The 26085-nt window shown below is 43.7% G+C and overlaps 2 protein-coding genes across 6 annotated transcripts in view; one reads left to right on the top strand and one right to left on the bottom strand.

Annotated features, from left to right (window-relative positions):
• The window catches only part of DNAlig3 (DNA ligase 3), a 51916-nt gene that overhangs the window by 443 nt on the left and 25388 nt on the right, over positions 1–26085 (top strand). The window contains exons 1-3 of one of the 4 annotated variants that reach the window (XM_031979802.2): positions 8851–9004; positions 15137–15462; positions 17662–17937. In XM_031979802.2, the coding sequence (XP_031835662.2) occupies positions 15147–15462; positions 17662–17937 (592 nt within the window). In that variant the 5' untranslated portion in view covers positions 8851–9004; positions 15137–15146. Of the gene's footprint in view, positions 1–8850; positions 9005–15124; positions 15463–17661; positions 17938–26085 lie in introns of those variants that run through there. The other 3 variants (XM_031979801.2, XM_031979800.2, XM_031979799.2) reach the window with 3 other exon arrangements.
• On the bottom strand, positions 178–24998 carry LOC116428328 (uncharacterized). Of its 2 annotated transcripts, none has more exons than XM_031979807.2 (4): positions 24590–24998; positions 6061–6239; positions 5450–5669; positions 178–3640 (listed from the first exon to the last, which is right to left on the bottom strand). In XM_031979807.2, exons 2-4 carry the CDS (start codon positions 6217–6219, stop codon positions 3579–3581), a joined length of 441 nt encoding a protein of 146 aa, XP_031835667.1. In that variant the 5' UTR covers positions 6220–6239; positions 24590–24998; the 3' UTR covers positions 178–3578. The 2 variants fall into 2 exon arrangements, with proteins under 2 accessions (XP_031835667.1, XP_031835668.1); XM_031979808.2 differs by lacking the exon at positions 24590–24998 and adding an exon at positions 11392–11571.

Raw genomic sequence — 26085 nt, forward strand, 5'->3', positions numbered from 1 at the left:
GCACGTGTTATATTAGGGGCGTGTTCGATCTCGTACTTTTCGTGTAACGAAAATCTGATTTCAAAATGTCAGTAAATGATAATGAGTACTTCCGATCGGTTTCATTGAAAAGAGAAAATAATGATGATAATAATAATAATAGAGAAATAGATTAGGAAAGAGAGCCGCCTGCCGACGTTTTTCGTGTCAAGATCAGTTCGCACGTGATTTATTTCGATGCAATTGCGCTGCGTCTCGGGTGTTTATAAACAAAATCACGGACGCGCTTAGCGCCACACGCACATACGTTTACACGTTTTATTCTCTGCTATCGTTGCGTGATACATTGTCGCGACGAATCGTGGAACGACTGCGACGTTTCCCAAACGATTTCAACACCGAACGGGGGAAACGATGAACTGTTCTCGTTCGATCCGATTTTAACTAAGGGGTTTCTTGGGGGTCACGTGTTCTCCGGGTTCGTTATAATACAGCGAGATTTCAAATATGGCGTGGCACCGAATCACGACGACAGGGGTTGCTGGAGACATGCGTGTACAATGTATTTAAATGATAAATAGCGTTGAAGAAAGTATCGGTAGGAAATACAATTCGACGAACGGTCATTCGATCGCGTGACCTGTTGAGGTTAGGGATTTACCCTCGTCGCAACGTTCGTCACGTGACTTCCAGTAGTTCAAATTAGTGGGGTTGCTGCCTTAGAAAATTTGTAGCCTTTTTATTTAAATGTTTGTATCTTTTTCATACTGGGTGATGACTACTGACAACGCGTCCGCTAGCAGCGCTTATTTCGATGACGATCTCAATTATAATATTTCCTTCAATCCAATAAATCTAAACAAAGTATTGGAAGGATGAAACTGAAACGAGTCATTGAGTTGCTAAATATAATGTAGTTTATCATTTGTAATAACAATATCTATAGGATTCATTTCATTTTCATTATGTAAAATATAGGATTACGACCGTTAAATATGTGACGCTGGTAGCGAACGTGTTAAGCTTAAGAAAGAATTAACATTAAATTCTTTTTAAAATTCCGTAGACACCTGAACAGTGCAATTATTGAGACTTGTATCGTTAAACGAGTTTCTCTAGTACTTCAGAAAAGCATTTGTCATCTGTCGAACAACTGGAAGAAATTAAATCTGGAATCATTTCGACCCATCCGGTAGTTCCAATGTTGAAGAAAAAAGGTCTCATTAGCGGATATTTGCAAATTGAAATTTTTGAGAACTTCATTAGAAAAGCAGAAATACAATGGAAAATCATCTTCCCTATCAAACGTCATGAAAAGCAGTAGAACATATTACTTTGTGTCGTACGCATTCTGTCAAATTTTGCACTTCCAAATTTCCCATGGATGCATAAAAGTCTAGATTAAGTTGTCGATAATGTGAAATGCAAATTAGATGGAAATTTCACAAATTTCTACACCTACCGCTTTTCCGACTTTTCACCGGCGTGACGCCATTGTTGCGACGGGGTGCGATCTTCAACGGAAACGGACCGTCGACCGCGGTGATCGTCGATCTACGCTTCGAAAATATCGGGTTACGCTAAAATGGGGCTGGCGAGGGGGTCGATAGGGTTAAATAAATAAAAAGGGGCGCATAAAAAGGCTACGTGAACGCTTTACACGTTTCTCCTCGCGAAACGATTATAAATAATTGCTCGAAGGGTGCAGGCGGCCTCTCTTTTCCTGTCTCTCTCTTTTATTCTCTCTCTCTCTGCCTCTATTAAAACACGTATTTCTCATTTTTCTTGAAACAATGCCAGGAAGAACATCCCAACCGCGGTAGAATACTTTTTTTTATCCCGCCAATGATCAGCCATGTTTGAGGATAGAAGGTTCCAAGGCGCATGCAACAGAAAGGAAGAAAATTCACTTAAAAAAGACTTTCCTTTGCAATTCGTTCGCGCTCCCTCTCTCTCTATTTTTTTTTATTTTTCTCTTCCTTCGACCTGTTAGTTTCTCTCGTTCGCTCGACGAGGACAGTTCTCGAGAACACTGTGTACCCTCGGCCCGTGCACCCTTCTCGCTTAAAGCTAACGAATAAATACCTATTCGCCATTTCGATTCTCTGTCAAATGGCACTGGTCGGGGACACTTCACTCGCGGAGGATCGTTGTTTCTTTGGTTTCCGATATTTCCCTTCTCCCCGTTCAAGACGCCGCTTCACGATTCTCGGCGTGAATGCAGTGTCCTCGATTACCGGATCAAACGATTATACTGTGGAATACTAGAAGCGAAACACACGCGCGCTCTGTCATCCGCTCTCGGGGATCGGCGAAACTTTCGACCGCGGGGCGATAGATCTCGTCGCGTCGGCGAACGATTCGTTCAACGGGGAATACTATCTTTCGTTCGCACCTACGACGCCGGGGCGGAGTCGCGGGTTCTCGTCTGGTTTGCGTCATCCTCTTTCGCCGAGCAATTATCTCGCTCGAATCGAGCCAATTGACGTTCGCTTTGTTTCAGCGTTCGTCGCGGCTCGTAAACCGCTCAATTTCGTCGGTCGTCTATAGAAATCGTCTATTACTCACTGTGATGTAATTAATATCGTCCGACAGACCTTTGTTCACCGGTAGCTCACCGAAACAAGCGAGCTCGTCGAAGAAAGCAAAGAAAAGAGAAGCAAATTTGAACAATCAACCTTCATCAATGGTAGCCGAAGTTATAGGAAATCGGAATTTGATCTAATTAAGGTTTCTTCGTTACCCGAGTGTATACCGTTGTCAAACTAACCGAGAACTTGCGAGTCCCCCGGCACACCGACTTCCGTACAAGAATAACAGACAAAAATATATTTATTCTATTACTCGAAGCTATCGCGCCGGATGAAAAGTTTCGCCCATCTCCCGTTTCTCTCGACGATCGGGGACGCGTTTCCGAGCCAGTCGGAGAACGCCCCCTGCTCCTCAGCCCGGAAGTGATGCAGACGGGTCCGGCCGCGACAATACATTATTTACATCTCCGGCGGGATTCGGTTCGCGGCTCTCCCAACGGGGAAGAGACGTTCGCGGAGCGACGAAGGATTCGCCGAGGCTTTCGCGCATTCCTATCTCCAATATGGCGGCGATCCTCAGCGCGGAACCGCCGCGACGAATTCGCGAGACTGTTTCATCTCCGATACAGCAAAGAGAATCTGAATTACACGTATCAGCCTCGCAGATTCGGCCAGACAATTTTTCGTCGACGTCCAAGATCGCAAATTAGAGAAATGCCTCGAGGAATTCTCGAGGTGGCGCCGGAGTATCCAATATGGCGGCGATCCGCGGCATCCTCGGCGAATCCTCGGCGTCCCCGTGGCGTCGTTGGCCGCAGTTCGGACATCTTTTAGGCAAATTTGAATCTTCTTCGTTCGATCGATGCATGAAACGAAGACGGCGACTTTGACGATGATCTTCGCTGCGCGACGTCGCGACGTTCTCTCCCGGTGGTTCGCGGCGTGCTGCCCGTTCCCGTTCTGGAGTTCTTTCCGGTTGGCGCGCGTGTTTCGCTTGGTCGTCCGAGGCGGAGGGTGCGGAGAGGCTCAATCATTTTCGCCGGTCCGCGAACGGTCCGCGTGCCCGGCCTATTTGTGCAGCTGCCGCTTGCGACCCATGTTGCAGATCTTGAAGTGGCACAGCATCGTATCTGTGGACGATGCACATTAGGAGACGTTAGATCTTTGAGTTACTGATGGCTTATCGAGGTTTCGAGCGAGGGGTTTAACCCTTAACCCCTTGCCTTGCAATAATGTGAGACGTTGTGTAGATTTTGAACAGAATCGAAGCGTGAACGTTACTCGATTGAATTCAGATTTAATGTTGTTCTTCTATTATTAATTGTTGTACTTTGAAGCTAAGATTGATGTAGAGTATGCCTCTAAATCTGTTCTTCTTAATGAATTGTTAATTAAAAGTGGTTGTATCGATCATAGTTGAGAAATCAATCGTAAGGCAAGGGGTTCTACTTTTCAATCTATAATTTTCGCGGGTCTCGTTAAATGGACGCGATTGGATTGGCAGACGGATTCGGAGGAAGCGGGAACTTCTTTTGATGATCTTGATGATGTTTTATACGTCGCGAAGATTCGACTGAATCGCCGCTCCTGACGTCACGCGAATCAAAAGTCAATTGGCGCAATCGATTCGATCACTCTCGTTTGCTCAGTCTTTCGCTGCTCGAACGTAAACGATACCCTGAAACTGAAACGCGATCCTAACGCCGCTTCCAATTGAAAACAAGCTCGCTGAATATTTCTTGGGAATCTGACTCACGATCAACGATCGTAACTTCTCGATTTACATCGGAAATTTAGAGAAGATCGTCGAGTTCTCATCGAAACTCACTTTGCCGAACTCTTCAAACATAATTTTAACTATTCTCCATTAAAATATCACTCTCCTCATTCGAAACCGATACGAATTTCAATCTTCACACTTTAACCCTTTATAAGTTCTCCATACAACTTTCAAATACATCTAAACCTTAGAAAAATTCAGTTGCAACCGATAAACTTCATCTATCTTTCTTCCTAGGAACAAACGAGAATTCTATGTTTCAAAATATAATAACACAAAGAAGCAAATCGAACGGGTTAAGAGTTCTCCGAAGGCATAACGAGAGAGTCCAATTAAACGGCAAAGTTTCCGACGGGTCGAGGGAACGACGGAGTTCGGGGATAAGATTCGCTCGTTGAAAACGCGCCGTATCCGACTCGGTTTTCGTGTTTTTCCGGGTGAGAGGGCGGTTGCCACGCGAGGCACGTCCGTTCAACTTAATCGCGGAGGAAACGGAGCGAAGAGAATGCGAAAGATCCGTGGACCTTCGGAAGTTCCAACGGATTCTCTCCACGGATTCGCGGTTACTTTGCCCTGTCTGTTTAATCCGAGATAGAACACCTTTCCGACTCGACGAACGTACGTTTCCGAGACGTCACAGACTCGAACTGTTTCACGAGAAACGATTCTTTCAACGACTGTTTAATTAGACGTCGAAAATGTAGAGTCGAAACTGTTTCTTTGATGGAACAGACACAATCAAGATTTTTCAAGATTGCTCTCCCAATCAGAAACGTTTCTACTTAGAATCTTCAGTCCGACTCGACTTTAATATCAGTTCAGACGTACACGTTATTTTCACAGAAATTTAAACAGCTTTCGAATTCTATTGAACAGTTACTGCGATGCAGTTCTCGCGTGACTGTTAATCAAGTTACAGGCAGATCTCTTCGCAACGTCGATTCAAAGTGAATTTCATTCAACGTTCTACTCGAGTCTGTAACATGGATCGTTTCTTGATCAATGCACGAGGAAAATCGTTAGATACCGAACATTTGGTATTTAAAGCATGATGAAACATTGAATAGTTTGTTTAGTCGGTGTTTTAGGATAGCTTGGCTGACAGAGAGAAGAAAGGGTGACACTGGAGAGGGGAAGTAAAGGGTGAAACGGTACTCACAAGTGAGCGGAGTGCGTTTCCCTTCGCGCTGCGTCTGCCTCATGACGGTGTTCGGCGTCCGAAATTCTTCAGCCGAGTAATCCACTCTCGTCGAGGGCTTGTCCTTTATCCTTGGCTCGAGGACCGATTCGATCATGATCTGCATGTCGTCTAGCTCCTTCTCCCTCTCGACTACGTTCTTCTTCTCTTCTATCACCTGCTTTAGCTTCTTCATCAAAATCTGCGAAGAAGACGTGGAACAATCCGTTGATAAGACGATTCCTGTGGGTGTTTGTAGTTTGGTTGCAGCCAAAGTAGGGCTTTCGCCGGCAAAAAAATTCTTTGTCATCTCTTGTGCACTTTTGCTGAAGCTTCTCTTGTTTGTCGACGTTTTCGTATGAATTTCATGCGTATCAAATATTTTTGGGTATCAAAAGTAGGCTGTCAACAGAGTAGGGCTCCCGAAGTAGGGCTTTCGCCGGCAAAAAAATTCTTTGTCATTTCCTTTACAATTTTGTTGAAGCTTCTTTTGCTTCTCGACGTTTTTGTATGAATTTCATGTGTATCAAAAGTATGCTGCCAATAGAGTAGGACTACCAAAGTAGGGCTTTCGCCAGCAAGAGGTTACTTACCAAATTCTCGGCGTTGTTAAGGAATGCCTCGCTGTAGAGCAACTCGGACGGTATCGGGCCCGGGTCTCCGACGACCAGGACGTTGCCGTTGGAGAGGCAGAATAATAACAGTGTCAGCAGACACAAGCCCGTCCGTTTCGCGCTGGACCTTCCCGTCATTCCCTTGATCCTCTTTATCGCTGGAACAACAGAACGCATCGCGTAACATTAGGAAAACCACCAACACTTCTAATTTCTTAATTCAATTCAAAAATTCGAAACCTGTACTTGTTAATCACATCTGTATCTAAGCATATACAGCATCCTAATTTCATTAGCAACTACTATACGCAACATTCCTGCAGCTCTCTAGATAGGGCTTTCGCGAACAGTTCCGAAACTTCAAAATCAACAACCATAAAACAATCTGAAACCAAAACCACAGAGAATAAAAAACCACCGTAGTACAACATCATAAGAGCTAAACTCATAGAAGGGAACGAAAGAAATCAGAACTGCGAAGAATCACTGCTAAACTTTCCCTCCCACTCGCTCATCCATCATTCACCGCGAGTAGAACACCCCCGGATTCGCAACGCGAAAATCTTCGCCGAAACGAGCGAAGGTCCGATCAATCCGCAATAGAGACAACAGGGAAAATAATATTCGAGGAGAAACAGGCCGCAGTGGCCGCGAGAGTTCAGAGCTAACCCAGACACTTCGCTGTCCTCGTGGGTGTTCATTTTCGAGTCGAACGAGCCATCAAACGTCGATTTATCTCGAGGATCGATCTCCCGTTTCCCTCTCTCCGTCGCTTTTTCCCCGTTTCTCCCGTTCCTCTTGTCTCGTTTTCCCTGCTCTTCCCACAGCATCTCGGCCGACCGTGAATATCGTCGACCCTCCGACAATCGGTCGTTATCGCGACGTATCCTGAACGCTTCGGCGATCCCGCCACTCGTTTTTTCGCCGGCGACGACTCGTTTTCCTTTTTCAGGCTAATTTCCGACGGCTCCTCGTTCGGGGGACGCTTCCATAAACGCGGGATCATCGCGATCCCGTCCGCCGACCGATCGTCGCGGATTTTCCACGGATTACTGGCACCGTGGATTTCAAATGTACAGAATTTCTCGGAATCGCGATGATATTTCGAACGTCACCCCGTTACGCGTGAGAAATAGTACTTACGAGGCATTTTATTCTATTCGTGGAAATGTAAATTTACCGACACCGCCGGAGAGGTGTGCTGTTAAAGCGTGGCAACCGAATGAAACTTCAACTCGATGCTCAGTTTTACGCGATTTAAATCTGTGACAGTAATGCGAGTGATTCTAGTTTCTGATAGTAGTAAAATCTTTATGAGCATCTGGTTTCTAATAGTAACTAATAAAGAAATACCAAGCAATTTTCCAATACTAATACTGTAACACCGAGCGTCTAATTTCCAACGTTGGAAATTCCAAGATTTCTCCTCTAGAAATCGAAGAAAATAGGTAATAAAATCATTCTGAGCATCTAGTTTCCAATAGTAACTAATAAAGAAATACCTAGCACCTATTTTCCAATACTAATTAATACTGTAACACCAACTATTTAATTTCCAACGTTGCAAATTCCAAGATTTCTCCTCTAGAAATCGAAGAAAACAGGGAATAAAATAATTTTGAGCATCTAGTTTCCAATAGTAACTAATAAAAAAATACCTAGCACCTATTTTCCAATGCTAACTAATAAACTAAGATCAAGTGTCCAATCCGCAACATGAAAAATTCCAAGTTCTCTCGTCTAGAAACCGGAAAACCCGTATAAAACGTGAAAGTGGCGATCGATGCAAACGGAAATTGTCGATGAAAGCAGGGCCGAGCTTCCGAGTTTCCACTTGTTGCGTTTCCGGAGCAGTCGTCTCCGTCGCTAATCCAATTCGCGATCGCCGCTCTCTGTTTCTCGATTCGATTTCGCCCGTGCCAGGCCTCCGGAAACGAGCCTCGTACCTCCCGGCAGCGCCGGATGCGATGAAGTCGAACTAATTATTCAAAGCGTAACCCGAGCGTCGCGTGTCACGTTCCTCGAATTTGCCCGCGGAATTCTCGCAGGGTTATGAATCCCGTGGATTCCTGCCGAGGAAGAATCGGTAGGCCTAATGAGCGTTATTTCCTAGACACGATTAACCTTTCGTTAATTGTTCGCGTTTGACGGCGAATTCCGAAGCTTCCGTCGCAATTGGTCGATCGCTAATTCATCGACAATAAAGGTAACTTCGATAGGTTGATAGGTTGGATGGTGGAAGAATTTAGATCGCGAATGTTAACTATTTAACTTGTTACAGCTAAAAAATAACTAGGAAATAATTTACAAAACCATCGAGTAGAAGAAACTTTTTCCAAATTATTTTTTAGGTGTAACAAACTGAATAGTTACGATCGTAGGAACTTGGAAAAAGTTTCTTGTACTCCAATGGATCATAACTATTCAACTTGTTACACCTAAAAAATAACTAGGAAATAATTCACAAAACCATCGAGTACAAGAAACCTTTTCCAAATTTCTACGATCGTAACGAAAGTGTTCCTGAAAAATCAAGATCGTCTGAATACAGAATTCTCGAAAATAAAGAATATCAATAATCACAAAAGAAACGCTGTTTCGTAATCAAATTTCGAGCATCGAATCGTCCACCTATCTCGACACACTCCTCCGAGGCCGTGCCTCTTTAAATCTACAGTCTACATGTCGATAAACACGTCGAAAAAAGCCGGTTGCGCAACACAATATAATCCTCGAGTACCAACGCTTTCTAATCGCCGAAATGAATTCGCGAATCTAATCTCTCGACAGCGATTAACCGTTGAACACGGACGTGCGGCCTCGCAGGCCTCCATGTAGTCTCGTGAACGTTGAAACCAGTGAAATTCTCGTCTTACAATTGGATACCGTCGCTGCGCGAAGATATTTAAATCAATGAAAACAAGTAAGCACAATAAATTTGTTTATTGGTCGATACCGACGAGAATATTTCACAATAATCGCCGCGAATGACCACGCATTCAATGATACATCAATTTCATTACTTTCTCAAACATAACACCAGTAGACTGTCTAGATCATCTAGATTAACATAAATCCAATCACGATGTGCATCATAGTTTCACCAACTCTAACAGAATCAAAGTAAAAGAAATTAGATTTCATTCTTAATCTACAATTAAACTAAACTCATCTTAAAATCTATCTACACCGTATTCCGACTCATCTCAATCGCGACGATCTCAATAATCGCTACGTTCGAGAAAGTATCATCGAAATTAACGAAATTGATATTTCCTTTATCGCACGTTTGTATTCGACACGTGCGGCACAATGGTTTTAAATAATCTAATTCTCCGACTTTGTCAAACCGTGCTCCGCCTCCCCTCGCCTTGATCCGTCGGCTCGATGTAGAAGTGAGAAGATATCGTCCGTGGACGGTGGTTCGATCCGCGTTCGCGATCTCGCGTAATCTTATCCGCGCGCTTATCGATCGGTCTTATCGAACGAAAGGGATAATTCCCGATGACCCGGCCAACCTCGTCCGTTCGTCCGTCCGTTCGTTCGTTCGGTCTTATTCTGGCCCGACTCGCTCGGGTATTCATGCAAGCCGGGCGCAATTTATCTGGCGACCCGACGCGCTCGCTCTTTCGGCCCGATAACATCGACGAGGGATGCGCGCAATTACACTTTACATAATTCGGCTCTCGCCCACGAAAAACTCCGGCCGCGCGTAATTCCTGCCGTCCGACACCTCCGCCGTTGCCACCCGACCGCCCCCCGCCGGTTTCCATTCGTTTTTATTGCGGCGAAATTCTAATTACCCTGAAAAATTCCCTTCCTTTCTGCTCGCGGGGCTGCGAGCGCGATGCGAGGGAAACTTTGATGGCGAGAGTCTCTAATGGATTCGTTCGGATCGGCTCGGCGGCCTTTGTCGCGCGGGCTATTTCGGCTGCGGAGGGTTTGCAGTAATTCGGCGGTTAATCGGTTTATTTGGTAATTCGCGGATTCAGTAATTCGTCAATTTTGTCATTCGTGGATTTAGTATCTCGCGGATCTGGTAATTTGTAGGTTCAGCGGTTTCTGGATTTAGGAGCACGAATTCAGTGATTCCTATAATATTTCTATAATTTCTATAATATTTCTATAATTCCAGTAGATTGTAATCTAAAAAATCTAGGTTCGACTGAACTCAGTAAAAGCAGAATCGATCGAGAGCCGAGGAATAGATTTAAATTTGAAACGATTTAAATTCGAAGCTCCTTCAAATTCTCCCGAAATAATTAAACGGAACAATCGAGGGAAACTAGAAAATATCTGACATCTCAAAGATAAATCACGAAAATAACAAAGCTCCGAGGTATTGCCTCATTGCCGATCGTCCGAGCTCTCCGCTTAACAAGACGTTTCACCCAAAAAGGCTCACCAGCGAAAGGAGAAAAAAACTTTCCACGCGATGCCTCCCTTTTTGCCGGCGATAGCCTTTGTCATCTTCCGCGTCCGCGGATCGGCATACGCAAACGCGGCCTCCATTCCGAACAATGGAGTATCGTCTGCCAGGAAGAACGCCGTGCGAACGCGCGCTCCGACCGCCATTTTGTCGGGCGCCGGTCGCCCGATCGACCGTGCGCCGTTCCGCGGCCGATCGTTCCATTTCTCCCTTCTTCTTCTCGTCTTTCCAGCATACACGCGTCGATTCCTCGCGGAGCCTCGCGGTTCACGGCCGCGGATTCATCTGAAATCGCGTCGCGACGCGTTTACCCGGTAAACAAAACGATTAGCCACCGGGGAACGAGTGACGCGAGATATTTAACCCTTCGCGCGTGGCGATCGAGGAGGATCTTACTAATCGACCGCGCGAATTCAACGCTTAGATCGATTGAAACTCCTTTCGATCTGCTTCTCTTAGTTATCGAAATCTAGCAACTTTCGGGGAAATTATTCAACGAACTGATTCCATACAAGTCGATCGTTTCAATCAACACTCTTACAGCGCGTACCAGAAAACTAGAAATTCCATTCTCACCCGGGAAACTGTTAACACGAGAACAATCGCGGAATAACAGGAAACTTTATTCCATAAAGAGCGACGCAAGAAGTTACGATGGAATCTCTCCGAAAGTACACTCGAAGTCTCAAGTTCCAAGACGATAAGAATCCTGCTCACCCCAGTCTCCGTACAAAGGGGAACAACGAAAACGAACAAGCGAATGTAGAGAACAGAGTACACAAGGAGACAGTCTCGCCAAGTGAAAATCGAATGGAATCGGAAATAAACGATCGAGTGAAAAAACGAGTGAACAAACGAGTGAACTTGTCCTAGCCTCCTACCTTGCTGAATCACGGGAGCCTCGCACCTCCGGTTAAATCACTTGAAACAACGTTCGCACGATGAATCGATCGTCGATCGAGCAGAGGATGATCCAAGGATAGATTCTGTTCGTGTCTAGAGAGGAAATCTCCGTTTGAAGGATACGATCGCGGCGCGAGATCAACTTTTCGGCGGGACCGTGCGTGCGCGAAGAATGAGCGGAGAGGGCTGTTGCACCCTCTATTATACCCCGAGCGGAAACCGCCGCCACCCCCGTCTCCTAGCCGCACCTCCTACCACCTGTAGAGGCCCGAGATGCTGGCACGAGGATTCTGTAGCTCGCCCGCCCACGCGTGTGCCATTCGTACGTACGCGTTCCTCGCTTCGTTACAACGCGAAACCGCCTCGCGGCCTTTCGTCCCGTCGGCTTCTCCTACGGATGTGCGTTCAACGATGCGCGCTCCTCGAAATTAGCTTCAATCAACAATTCGCAGTGGCAGATATCTCATGGATGTATCGGCGCGAAGGATTTCTAAACAGTTTTGTTACGAGTCGCTCGCAGATCGAGGGAACTAATGTTTTGCTCGTGAAACGATTGTGCGAGATACTTAGAAGGTGTAGAAAGAAGGGCTCCCCTTTAATATGTAGAAAGAATATTTATTCCACTGAAATCTACGAAAAGCAGAAAATTTGATAAATTTTATTTATTTTATCGAGCGGAGGACGATAACGTTTCGAATTCAATATTCCAGTTTGCGTGATGCGACACGCGGAATATCGAAATAAATGTCCCTTAATTTCTGTAAAATTATGTTTCGTTCGATTGGCAGACAGTATTACCGACGTTCATATTTATTAGAGTAATGAATATTTATAACGAGAAACATCGTCGCAAAGGGCTCAAATTTGATGCAAGGAAATGGTTCACAATTTGAGTTGTAATGAATTTTTGTGCACCTCCACTCGGTTCATTTCGTTATAGATAGAATTCTACGTAAAATGTAATTCCAGTTGGGTAATTCTATTTTTAGTTACACCATTCGAGAGGAGTATAATTAGAACCTGATCAGAGACTTTTGTGTTCACTGGAACGTCACGAAGCTTGGAGTTTCGTTTATTAATAATCCCTATTGTAGCCTCTATTTGTATCGCTCTATATTCACGGTATATTCTAGTGCTAAGATATTTCGACGGGATTTCGCCGATAGGATTCGAAAGGAACACGGCCGATCGGACGATTGATGAGGAGGCACGGTTCGTTAGGTCGCGCGAGATGGAAATGTCGCGCGTTCCCTGATTTATTCACGATCCGGGCTCATATCGGCGTTCACGGACAAAGCCTGTCCAGTCTTCGGTCCTCCCTCTCGCCGCCTTCCGTCCGCTTCTCCTCCGAATTTTCATTTCCCCGCCACGCGAGGCTCACGCTCCGTCGATCTCTTTGTGCGGCATAATTTCCCACTATTTTCTTCTTCCCGCTCGCGGCACGCGTGACGCGCGAGACCGAATTATTTCCACCGACGGAAATACCGCTGAATTAAAGGTACATTCGTCGGAATTCCATAATTGGTTTCACGCGAACGATTCGTAAAACGACCTGTTCAACGAACTTCTTTCAACGTTACATTCGTACCACGATAAAATATTCTAAATTGTAATATCCTTCCAAAATCCACTTCGTCGAAGTGAAATTTCACGCGACTGTCCCGAAGGATGCAAACGAGTTCTCCGATACCAATCTTCAATAATTAACATTCAAACGAAATTCAAACAGTTTCCCCACTTCTTCATAACGCGCGGACAAAACCTCTTTATTTTCCCGGACTTTGTTCATTAGTGTTTGTCACCAGCGCGCCGAGATACGCGGACCAATTAAGAGATGCTGTTCCGTTCGCGCGGCGTTATCTTTCGCGTGCTTTATCCCAGCACCGCGACGCTGTTAACGCTCGGCCGAATCAGCTTGCGCACGTTTCTTCGAGTCTTTCGTGTTAAAACTAAGATGAGATTAACTTTTTCATTCGAATCCGCGGCGGAAGCTCGCGACAGACTCGAAGGAGAGGAACGAGCGGTCGGAGTTCTCGATCGACGATCCTCTGCCATTGTTTGCCGGCGTTCCGCGGCGCGTCGACAAAGATCCCGACCAATCGCCGCGTTAATTGACAATAACAGCCCCTCGGCCTCTTATCGCGGTCGCTCAATTAACGGCTTCCTCTTATCGCCGCGATTCTCTTCTTCGCGTTCTTCCCGGCGGGCCGCGCACGCCCGGCAAAATGGCGGACGCCGGGATCCAGCGATTTCGCGTCCCGACCGGTCGCCACCATTTTTTTCTCATTGATTCTTCGCTCCGTCGTCGCTACGCGGGCTGTGTGAAATTCGATTTACGAGGGACGCATTCTGCGAGCGCAACTCTGTTTGTTCAGTTAATAACCCTTCGCTTTATGAAAGGTATTCAAAGCAATCCTGCGCAGCGGCGCGTTAAAGAGGTAGAAAATCGCGGAAACGACTGATAAATGAGTCGGTCGGGAAAGAATAATTGAGGAAATTAATGTTTCCGCTTCCGAAATGATTACACAATGCATTTAGAAGCTTTCCGACTTAGAAACAACGAAGAAACGAATGTTATTCATTCAAGATTTCCGAAAATCGGAAGATATCGAAAAATCTTATGGGTTTATTCACATGCAACCGTTCCAGAAATTGACAATTTCTTCGGCACGCGAGCCGAATTGAATTCCGACCGAGTGAAACTGAATTTCAGAGACGTTCCGGCGTTCACGAGCTGGTCGCAGCGATCGCTGGGACTCGGCAAGCAATCCGACCCGCCTCGCCTTCCCTTTCAGTTTCACCCCTTTCAGAATGGATTAAGAAGCGAGCTAGTAGCTTAATGCGCGTTTGTTCTTCATTTCCGGCGGATTAACCTTTCAAGCGGATTTCTTTCTGTTTCAAACGCTCCGCGAGTTCTTTCTTCTCGCGAGCGGGGAACGCGAGTTCATCAATATAATGGAGAGAGGGACGTTGGAAGGCGATCGATCGATGTGCAGTAATTAGCGGCCCTTTGTGAGCGAGATTCAGCAGCAGATATCGCGGGATATTATTTTTCAGACGTTGCATTATGGAAAATGAAGTAGGAATCAAAGCCACTTCGTCTGTGAAGCGTTCTGTTTTACGTTCGAACGTTGGAAACGTTTATTGTTCTACGCGTTTTCTGCTACTGTAATCTCTTTGATTAGATGTTTTCCACGGATCATGTAGAATACAAAGATGGATAATGAAACGAAGAACTAGAGTTTAAGTGGAGATAGTCGGGCGATGGTCGGACACGGTAAACAGCCACATGTAAAATGATTTTTCTTTGAATTTTCCATCGAATCTCTGTAATGGATACGAAATCGCTAACGAAGTTACACGTTGGAGTTAGGTAGAACCTTCTTGAAGATATTAGTATGCTTGCAGGATGAATGAAATTTGTATTTCTCGAAACAGAGGAGAATAATGGAGATATCGACTGAAAGAAGAGAAGTTTCGAGAATTGATTCTCAACGATCTCTCGGTCAGTGTAATGAAATGATGCGAATAATGATGAAAATAATATGAAAGCATTGTTATTCATTGCGTAGGCGAAAACTTCCTTTTGTTCTTGTTCATTGTTAACGGTAAATTAAATATAACCAATACAATCGGGAAGAGAATTCTGCGGCAATTAATTGATCTTTTGTGAATATTGTGGGAATTAACGTTGAAATTGATGGAATTAAGGGTTCGTTTAAGGTTCCGGAGGATGTCGGACGACGAGAAGGAAGAGGAGAAGCCGTTCGCGGTGGAGCGAGCGAAGACTGGCCGCGCGAAATGCAAGAAGTGCAAGTGCCCGATCGATAAGGATGCCGTGAGGATCGCGAAACTGGTCTCGAATCCGTTCGGCGACGGCAAGATGAAAGCCTGGCACCACGTCACGTGCCTGTTCGATGTGTTCGCGAAGCAGAGGGCGACTACCAAGCGGATAGACGATCCCGAGGAGGATATCGATGGCTGGCATGATCTCTGTGAAGAGGATAGGAAGATTATCCTGCAGAAGCTCGAGGAATTCGAGAATTCTGGTAAGCATTGGTAGCTGTGTAAACAGATGATGCACTGTTCTCTTTGTTTTTTAAGGATCGTAGAATATTCGAGAAGCACTTGGCTGTTTATGGAAAGTATGAAGTGCAGTGTGGGTTGGTAGGGTCTGTTAGGGCTTGGAAGAAGGGGTGTAGTTTTAATAGAATCCAATGAAACTCGATAGAGGTGAGTGGGAGGGAATAGGTATTGATGGGGCTGATGACGTCTGGTGGATTTTGTGAGAGAATAGGGGATTTTGTGGGAATACGATGGGTTTTAGGGGAACCAAGTAGATTCTAAGTGAGTACAATGGATTGCATGTGAGTCCAGTGGATTTTGAGTTAGTCCAGTAGATTCTAAGTGAGTCCAATAGATTTGAAGCAAGTCCAGTGGATTCCAAGAGAGGTCAGTAGATTTTAGTAGAGTTCCGTAGAATCCAAATAAGTCCAGTGGATTCTAAGTGAGTCCAATGGATTTCAAGTCCAGTGGATTCCAAGAGAGTCCAGTGGATTTGAGCAAAGCTCAGTGAATTCCAAGAGAGTCTAGTGGATTTCAGCAGAGTCCAGTAAATTTCAAATGAGTCCAATGGATTTCAGCAGAGTCCAGTGGATTCTAAGGTAGACCAATAGCAAGAAAGTCCAGTGGATTGCAGAGTGTCCAATGGATTCCAAGAGAGTTCAATAGATTCCAGTAGAGTTCAATGGATTCCAAGAGTGTCCAATGGATTCCAAGAGAGTTCCATAAGTTCTACTAGAGTTCAATGGATTCCAAACGAGCTCAATGGATTTCAAGCATCTTCAATGGATTCTATATAAATCCACCAGATTCTAGCAGAGTCCAATGGATTCCAGAAAGTCCAACGGATTCCAGCAGATCCCCAAGAACCCAAACACAAAGCCTAACCCAAGAGACCCCATCAGACTCCTCTAACCTCCGCGACAACATAGCACCCTTCTCCAAAGTCCATAAAAATCTACGGGAATCCATTGGCCTCCAGTAGAATCCACTCGGTATCGACGCAGTCGCGTAGAACCTGGCACGGTCTAGCACAGTTCGATTTCAAAACCGCCGTCGTTGCAAAACAAGTGAATCATCGATCGATATATCCACCGCTCTGATTTTTCTCTCCCGGCGAGCGGCAAGATGGCGTCTCGCGGTGATCTCGACGCCCGGGGGCAACGGATCCGTTCGTTCTCATCTTCGCTCGATCCGTGGATCCCGTTCGCGGATCGACGGACGAGAGACCGATGCCGTCTCGTTATCGATAACACTTCCGCTCGCGTGTCACCGCGAGATAAAGACGAATTCGTGGCGATTCTCGGGCAGAGATGCCGACAGCCGGAGCAGCTACCGCCGCGCGGTTATCTCGCTTTGCCCCGCGAGCACCAGCTAAGACGTTTTAATTGCTGCCTCAATTGAATCGCGGCGCGTACTACAAATTGTGTTCCCCCCCCCCTCCCTATAAATCATATCCTTCGAGAATTATCGCTTATTAGAACGATCGGCTTCCGCCTAATGATTTACGAGCCGTGAAGCAACCTCGCGCACGGCGCGCGGATTATTATTAACTCCGCGGCAGATTATAGCTCGCGATAGCTTACCAAACATTTCATCATTAATGATCAGTAATGAATTCCTCGTCACTCCTTTTACTTATTTCCTCCATTCAATTCGAATTCTGTTGAGCTCGATGCTTCAGAGTTGAACTTTTTCAAGTTCTTTTAACGTTCCCTCTATTCAATTCGAATTCTGTTGAGGTCGATGCTTCAAAGTTGAAATTTTTCAAGTTCTTTTAACGTTCCCTCTATTCAATTTGAATTTTGTTTAGCTCGATACTTCAGAGTTCAACTTTTTCAAGTTCTTTTAACGTTCCCTTTATTCAATTCGAATTCTGTTGAGCTCGATGCTTCAAAGTTGAAATTTTTCAAGTTCTTTTAACGTTCCCTCTATTCAATTTGAATTTTGTTTAGCTCGATACTTCAGAGTTCAACTTTTTCAAGTTCTTTTAACGTTCCCTTTATTCAATTCGAATTCTGTTTAGCTCGATACTTCAAAGTTGAACTTTTTCAATTTCTTTTACCGTTCTCTTCAAAGTGTAACTCAAAGTTTCATTGTTCAAAGCAGCGCACTGCAGTCATCTATTCCCAAATTAAAATTTTTATAACCTCAATCCTATTATTCCTTTCTTCTTTGAATTCCAGCGCCGTTTAAGACACCGAAAGCGAAAAAAGAAGCAGACACTTCGAAGCGCAAATCGACTCCCACGAAAGCCGGCAAGCCGAATAAGACCAAACAAGAAGACAAGTCCTCCAGCGAGGATCTGGCAGATTCGAAATCGAAGAACCGTAAAGCAGTTCCGAGTAAAGACGATTCCTTCGAGGCGTTTCAGAAGCTGTGCGAGGACATTGCCAAAGTCGACGCGTACACCGACAAGACCGCAGTCGTTAGGAAGATGCTGACGAAAGGATCCACTGGCGGTGAGTGTTTTCGCTCGTATAACTCGTCCCCTAGTTCTAACACATCGCAGACCAATCAGAATCCGAGAAATAATTACAATGATAAGTTCCAAGGGAATGGCGATACTAATCATCACAGCGCTATCTTCTTTATGCGACCGTATGACGTAAAGGATACGAGTAATAATATATTAAAATAACTTAGGGATAAGATAACGGGAGCCGGACGCTGTTGCTAAACCTTGTCCAGAACCGGAGATTATTCTAAAACTTCGGTTCCAACGGATGTAGGAAACCGGTTCCCTGATTTCGACGAACGTTTCAGAGTTAGAAAAATACAACGCGGTTAAAAAATCGTCAGAGAATTACTACGAAACTGAGATTTTTCACGAGAAACTGATACGAGTTGGACCAGTATTCGAAATTTCTCGGGAAATTCGAGGAACTCTATGAATATTTTTAAAATTCTGGGTTCCATTTATGAAACATAATTAGACAGACTTTATCACAAGAGCCGTGAATTATCCTAAACCCAGAATTTCGAGAATTAGACAAATGTTTCGATTACGTAATACTGTGTTTCACGCTCTTTATTCGCATTTGTAGTTTATTGTGAGAAACACATTTATATACATGAAAGATGAAATCGGTGAGTGCTTCCAAAAACACACTTCTTCTTTTTGTCAGTTAGTTCTTGTGGAGTTCGATCAAGATTTTATGCTTACAGATTAAAATTATTGTATTTTTTAATAAATGTTCCTAAAAAAGGTAGACATCCGTAACCGTCATTTGTTTTTCACAGCTTCGATTTCTCTGATACGCAAAAAACGGCTGTAGACGTCCACCTTTTTTTAGGAAAATATATTAAAAAAAAAGAAGAGAAACTAGGAACGTGTTTACGTGAATGCCTCAACACTTTGTAATGACTACGAATTATTTTTCTTGGAGTTTTCTGGAGTAATTTTTTTACTTCACCAATCATTAAAACAAGGCTAAAAGATTTACAGGGTAATAAACTCAACAGTGATTTTTTAAATTGTTTTATAATACTAAAAATGTAGGACAGCTATAGACGTAATTTACAACGTGTTAAACAGTTTGCCGAAGAAATCGAAATAAAATATCGATTGGCAACAGTAGTTTCGGCTGCTTTCTCTGCGAAACGAGACGAGCGAGCGAATAGAAAAATGCTCGAACTGGCCGTCGGTCTGCCCTACAGTTTTCAAACGTAGATCAACGTTCAAAGTCGATCGCGATCGCGAGCATCGAATTGCGTAGTCGCGTTCTCTCGGATATTAACGTTGATTACGTGCGAGGGAGAAAGAGAGAGAGAGGCCCGACCGAATTTCGTAACGTTTCCGAGGGGTCAAGGTTTCCACACGCGACTCCGACACCGCTTTGTGAATTAGCAGTCGCGACAGATCACGAGCGAGCCCGATCGGATCTCGATTATCGCGCGATCCTCCGCCTCCGTTCGGCCGGCCGATCTCGTGACTTATGCACAGAGAAATATTCGGCGCGCATCAACGCCGGCACTTATAAACAAAGAACTTTCACCTGACAGAGGTTTTATCGAGGAAAGGATTGCGGGCTTGTTGCATAAATGAATGAATTACGAAAACACGATAAGAGGAACCGCTCGGCCGGGTTAAGTGAATTATGGAAATTTCGCGGACGGAACCGGTGTGGACGGGAATAGGTTAATTGGTTTGTGGAATGGTACTGGTTTGAGGTGACGCCGAATTTAGGGGTGAGAGGTGTTTTATGGGTTTGGGAGTTTGGAACGTTTGGATGTGGGGAAGTTGGATGGTTGGAGAGGTTCAGTGTTTGGAAATGGGAAGATTGAACGATTGGAAGGTTTGGATGTTTGAATATTGGAAAATTTGAAGGTTGGAAGGTTTGATAGTTGAAAAGTTTGAAGGTTTGATAATTGAGAAGTTTGAAGGTTTGAGGATTGAAAACTTTGAAAGTTCGATAATTGAAAAGTTTGAAGGTTTGAGAATTGAAAGCTTTGAAAGTTTGATAATTGAGAAGTTTTAAGGTTTGAGAATTGAAAGCTTTGAAAGTTTGATAATTGAGAAGTTTGAAGGTTTGAGAATTGAAAACTTTGAAAGTTTGAAGCTTTGAGAATTGAAAACTTTGAAAGTTTGAAGATTTGAGAATTAAAAATTTTGAAAGTTCGAAGGTTCGAGAGTTGAAAACTTTGAAAGTTTGATAATTGAAAAGTTTGAACGCTTGAAAATGGGAAAATTGAAAATGTTGAAAGCTTAGAAGTTTAAAAATGGGAAAATTGAAACATTTGAAAGTTTGGGAATTGAAAACCTTAAAAGTTTGATAATTAAAAACTTTAAATATCTGAAAATGGGAAGATTGAAGATTAGGAAACTTCGGAGTCTGAATACTGGACACCTCGATATCCGTAAATTTCAAAATCTCCAAGTTTCCCATCGCGAGCAACGTTTTCGCTCGGAAACCGCAAGATGTAACAATGCAACAATATCCAACGAGCGGTAAATATCTCGTTATTTAAGAGCCCTGCGAACCGTTTATCCGAAGTTTGCCGCATGGGCAGCTGCGTATTCTAAGTACATTTTTATTCACCTCGAAGTTGCTAGTTCTCGGCGTGTTTATCGTTGTGGGTGCGAAGCGTGGCCGGTTCACAGGGCCATTTAATCTTGGGTACATCTGCCCGCATTCGCGCTCGTCCAGATAGGCTTCAGAGATTATCGATGTTTTGGTGACCTTGATAAGTTCAGCGCGCGACAGTCGCGTCTGACGAAACGAGCCGCGCGAATCCTTTCTATCGACTTCGGCTGCGTTTTTTCGATGTAATCGGCTTGCATCTTCGATTCGATTAATTCGCGTGTTCGGTTCAGCTACGTTATACCACACAATTGATGAATTTATCAAGAATATCAGCTTTATTATAGAAATTTAATATTTATAAGCCGACAATCCCATAAAAGTGGTAGATTTCTTCGATTCTTACGCACCGAAGAATAATTGTATTTATAAATATGAACTGAAAATATTAAGCTATTCGATTGATTCTATATTTGAAGGTAATGTGTTGATTACCGAGTAATATCCCGTATCAAGAGAAATTCTGATTGAACGCTAAAGTTTGTTACAGAAGTTAATTCATAAGGAACAAGGGTTAAGCCTTTTAAACGAACTTCAGTCCCAGATCAAAGGAAGAAAGAAACCGCAACAAAAAATTCCACCCAATATTTCTCATAAAGAAGCAACCTTCATTTCATTCCCGAAGCATTTTCTCGTAATACATTCGAGGAAGAAAGTTTCCCGACGACTTAATATTTCACCGAACCGTAACATTTCCCTCGGAACTTTTTCCACCGAGAAAAAACATGGTGAACTGTTGGGATTGCCGGAGGATTCTTGTAATTACTCTCCCATCGTGGCGTTGGAAACGTCGAATAATTAACACGTATCTGGCAGACGTTTAAATACACACAATTCGAAAAGCAGCGTAACTTTAAGTGCTCGTGTACATTTTATACGTGTTTCTCCCAGAGAAATATCTGTGTGTATATTAAACATTCCATTTTAATTTATCTAGATTCGTAAGAACAATTATTCCAATTATTTCAATTCGTTTAGATTCAACGAAACAAGAATCGTTCCTTTATTCTGAAGTCCCAATGACAAATTTCCCAAAATAATTCTCTATACATCAAAAATTGCACATTAATTCATTCAAATTCAAAGAAACAAGAATCATTCAGAAGTCCCGATAACAAATTTCCCATAAACGCATCTCTATATATAAAAAATTGCATGTCAATCCATTCGAATTCAAAGGAACAATAATCATTCTGAAGTCCTAACGTCATTTTCGCGAATAATCATCTAGCAAACAACAAATCGGCGTGATTCGGCCGAACAAACGTTAAGATTCGCACAGAAGTGCGCGTACACGTACACAAACACCTCTCACTGTCACAGTGAAAGGAGAAATCCTATCAATGGACTATCGAGTACGCTTTCCGTGTAAACACAGCGTACATACGCTCTTCTTTGTCCATCCCGTGTCTCCGACCCCTTGTTTCCTTCGTTCTTTCGCGAGCTTGAACAAATACGATACCCGAATCGGATACAAGGAAACCATTAATCACACCGACCACCGTCGTGGATTTTTCTTTGGTTAGTGGAAGATTTTCAACGGTTATCTGCCACCCCGCCGGCGCTGGATCCTCGATCCTTATTAGCTGACCGCTAATTCACTCTATTTCCATGCACTCGCATGCAACTGCATGGAAATTTAGAAATGCAAACGCTGCGCGCGATGAGAATTGTTTGAAACATCTAAAGGAGCTTCTGACGTTCTTCAAAATATCCGTTAATTTGTATGAATGTTATAATACATTTTTAAAGACTCGAAGTTTGGTTCAACTTGAACATCGTAATTCTGTAATTGAAACTTTCTTTATTCCAACACTTCTTCATTCGAAAAAAGAAACTTTTGACCACTACCCTAGCAAAATTATAATAATCTTTCATTATCATTCTAACGAAGGATAATCGAATAAAATTAACAATACAAATTCACTCGCAAGAGACCAGTAAACGATAGAAAAAGAATTCACGATGAAAGAGGATGATTACAATAATCGACAGATGGAAAACAATCGACGCTCAGAAGCCATTAACCCGTTCGCTATCGGTCGAACGTTTTCGAATGGCAAAAATTCATTTCAAATAAAAAATTCTTCCTGTATTTATTACAAATTATGTCGTCGTTAGTGGTAATCGAAGCAATTAATCCATACTTCTAGCGCGAACTGCAAGGTATCTCTTCGCTGGCAACGAACAGGTTGAAATGACTGTCACGTGTGCTCTATAATGACAAAGCATAGTGTAAAATAAACAAAGTAGTCATCGATTTACTGCGATTCTACACGAATCATCGAACTCCCGCGAAATTAACCAAAGAACGCTCGTTAGACGCGCGAGTCCGAAATGCGTTAAAATCTCGCGCGCAACGCGTTAATAAATTCTCGCGACGATGAAGATCACTTCTGGAACGAACGCCGGCGGCGAACGGGTTAATTGATTAACGGGCCGCGATGTTGGCGCGATTTTCGCGCGGAGAACGTCTTCCGCGAGGCGCGACCCGCCGATCAATGACGATCCAACCTCTCGCGAAATTGTTTTCGTAGAAACAGTTGGCGAGTTAACTTCTGACACGGCACAGATTGCGGCCCGTTGATTTCTCCTCCGCGTCATAGTCTTGACCCAGTGTGCGACGCGTGTATCGTCGCGAAATTTTCCGCTAGCCGAACGGGGCACGCGTTCCTTGCGCTCGCCCTTTGCCGTTCCTAAGGACGCGCCATTTTGGTGAACCGAGTCTCGGCTGGATCTTCGATTCCGGTTGCGCCTGATCGCGCTCGGATTCAGTGGGATCAGGATCATCGCGCAGTCGTTGATCATTGTGGATTTGCTGGGATTCGAACTAATTTTCTTGAATATTTATATCGTTCAGAAGGAACATAAGGATTTGGAGAAATCTAAGTCTTCAGAAAATTTAGAATATTAATTTACAAAATTTTCCTAGTTCGGAAGGAACATATGGATTTGGAGAAATCGAAGTCTTTAAAAAATATAGAATATTAATTTGCACACTTCCGAATTCTATGGTGTAGGCATAGAAGAAATCCTTTACGACAGAAATGACGAAATAGTTAACATTGTCGCAGCAGTCCCATGACCGCAGCTTCCAAGTGACTCAGAGCAACTATAATTCACAAGCTACGTCAAATAAAACTGTCGAGTAACGTAAATAACTAGATAACAGAGTAGCGTAAGAATCGTAGTAGCAAACAATTAATAATTGCTCCTTGTATCTCTGTCACAAAGGAACAAGTGCCACGTAAAGATGTTTTTCATCAACGTAAGTACCAAGAACCGTTCAGTTACTAGCATCAGAAGCAGCAACCCTCAAACACCTAGAGTATCTCCGAGTTCATCGCTTACAAATCATCAAACTCTCCCCTCATCTCCAATAACTCGACAATCAGCGAGCCCCATCAGAAAACCATCGAAGTTCTCGTGTTATTCAACCGTCGAAATCAAGCAGCCGTTCAACCTATAACCCTTTGCATTCGAGAGGTGACTCTCAGTCATTTGATTTGCTACAGCAATACGAAGTTGAATATTTAGTATTCCAAATGAAACTTCGTACTGCTGTGTGGAATATTTAAATAAAATAGCTTTGTCGCTTAATTTATCCGTGAGTTATCGTCAAAATCAGTTTCAAAGAAATGTTGAATATTTCCAGTGGAAAACTTTCTAGTGCAAAGGGTTAATATTCCCCTCATTTCTCTCTTTCTGTTAACCCTTTGAGGACGAAGACTAACACTAGAACAACCGTACCAGTGAAAATGACTTCAGTTTTTCTGTTCCGCAATTATTGATATTTTCAAAGCATTGAATATTCGGAATGATCTTGAAAATAAATAGTTTCACTCGAAAGCTATAATGACCGTCTGAGGAAACCGAAAATAATCAGTTACTACTGTGATTGGTTTCAGTTTGTTTCGCAGTTATCGATATCTCCAAAGCATCGAATATTCGAAATGATTTTGAAAATTAATACTTTCACTCGAAAACTATAACGAACGTCTGAGGAAACCGAAAATAATCAGTTACTCACTACGATCCGAAGTCCCTTCCTCCGGTAATTATCCCGTGAACCAAGCCGAGAAACTGAGCTGCCCCCTTCGCGGAGCGTTCTCCGGCAGCCCCTGTCCTCCGAAGTCTCTAGTAAAGAGGAAGACGGTATCTGCGCGAGGATCAGCGCGAGTATGTACCACAAGGCGAGATAATCACTGTCACCACCGCGAGTATCGTGAATCGTGGGATCGGCGTGCGAATCGAGCGAGAGATAACGTTGGCCGATCTCGTCGTCTCGGTCTCTCTCCCCGGTTTTATCAGCGCGCGTCGTCGTCGAGCAATTCGCGGCTCGTTTACACGCGGCGCAATCAAGGTTTCGCGACTATTGGTCCCGGGGGGCTGTGCTCCGCTGTCTTATAAGCTTAGAGCTGTCCCCACCTAATCGAGTCCGGTTTGTAAACGCGATGCCGAGCCCCTTCTCGTGCAGCCAGCTTGGCTCCAGACGTCTCCGGGCGCTCTCCGCCGTTCTTTTTCCCCCCTTCGAGTGTCCCACCACGCGCGGCTCTGGTGCCCCACCCCCCGTCCGCCTCGAGTTTATTGCCGATCGGACGCCGTCGTTATCGGCATTATCGGCACCCCCCCTTCTGGCCGATGGCTCTCCCACCTTGCAATTCGCGAGCACCCCCTTCTTCTAATGAGAAATTTCATGTGAATGCGACTTTGGGTATTAAACATTGCATTTCAGTTTATTTAGCTTGATGGGAATGAGAATTGTTGGTTTACTGTGATATCCTAGTGACTAATTTTTGTCATTTGTGTACCAGTAATCGTCTATGAAGCAATAATGTATCGGTCATCCCTTCTAGGTGATGGTTCTCCTAGCTTTTAGTTTGCGAGCATCCTCTTCTTCTTCTAATGAGAAATTTTATGTGAATGCGACTTTGTATACTAAAAATTGCATTTCAGTTTATTTAAGTTGAAAGAAATAAGAATAATTCCGAAATTTTAATAAATTTTACGTAAACATATCTCTGTGCATTAGACATTGCATTTCAATTCATTTAGATTGAATGGAACAAGAATCATCTCGAAATCCTAATGGAAAATTTTACGTAAACATATCTCTATGCATTAAAAACTCCATTTCAATTCATTTAGATGAAAAGAAACAAGAATCTTTCGTCTACCCTGAAATCCTAATGACAAATGTCACATAAATACGTCTCTGTAGATTAAAAACTGCATTTCAATTCATTTAGATCAAAAGAAACAAGAATCTTTCGTTGCCCATGATATCCCAATGACAAATTTCCATCATTAGCCTACTAACCACCTTCTACTAAACGATCCTGTATCAACCACCCCCAGGGAATGATTCTTCCAACTTCCAATTCGCAAGTACCTTCTTCGTCTCTCTTTTAATGTCTCGTTGCTTGCTTCCTCTTCCTCCACTTCTCCATCATTTCCATCGTCCCCGTCATCCTGACCTCCCCCAACCCCTTCATGACAGTGTTTTCCTACTTTTCCATCTTCCCA

Source organism: Nomia melanderi, chromosome 4 (genome assembly GCF_051020985.1).
Source record: "Nomia melanderi isolate GNS246 chromosome 4, iyNomMela1, whole genome shotgun sequence".
Classification (NCBI taxonomy): Eukaryota; Metazoa; Arthropoda; class Insecta; order Hymenoptera; family Halictidae; genus Nomia; species Nomia melanderi.

Bases quoted from the DNA above. Each gene is read 5' to 3' on its own strand.
- LOC116428328 (XM_031979807.2), bottom strand. From the start codon at position 6,219: ATGACGGGAAGGTCCAGCGCGAAACGGACGGGCTTGTGTCTGCTGACA. The intron at 5,670-6,060 runs GTAAGTAACCTC...TCTTCTTCGCAG, and splicing joins TTAACAACGCCGAGAATTTG to ATTTTGATGAAGAAGCTAAA. The intron at 3,641-5,449 runs GTGAGTACCGTT...CATCGTCCACAG, and splicing joins GAAACGCACTCCGCTCACTT to ATACGATGCTGTGCCACTTC.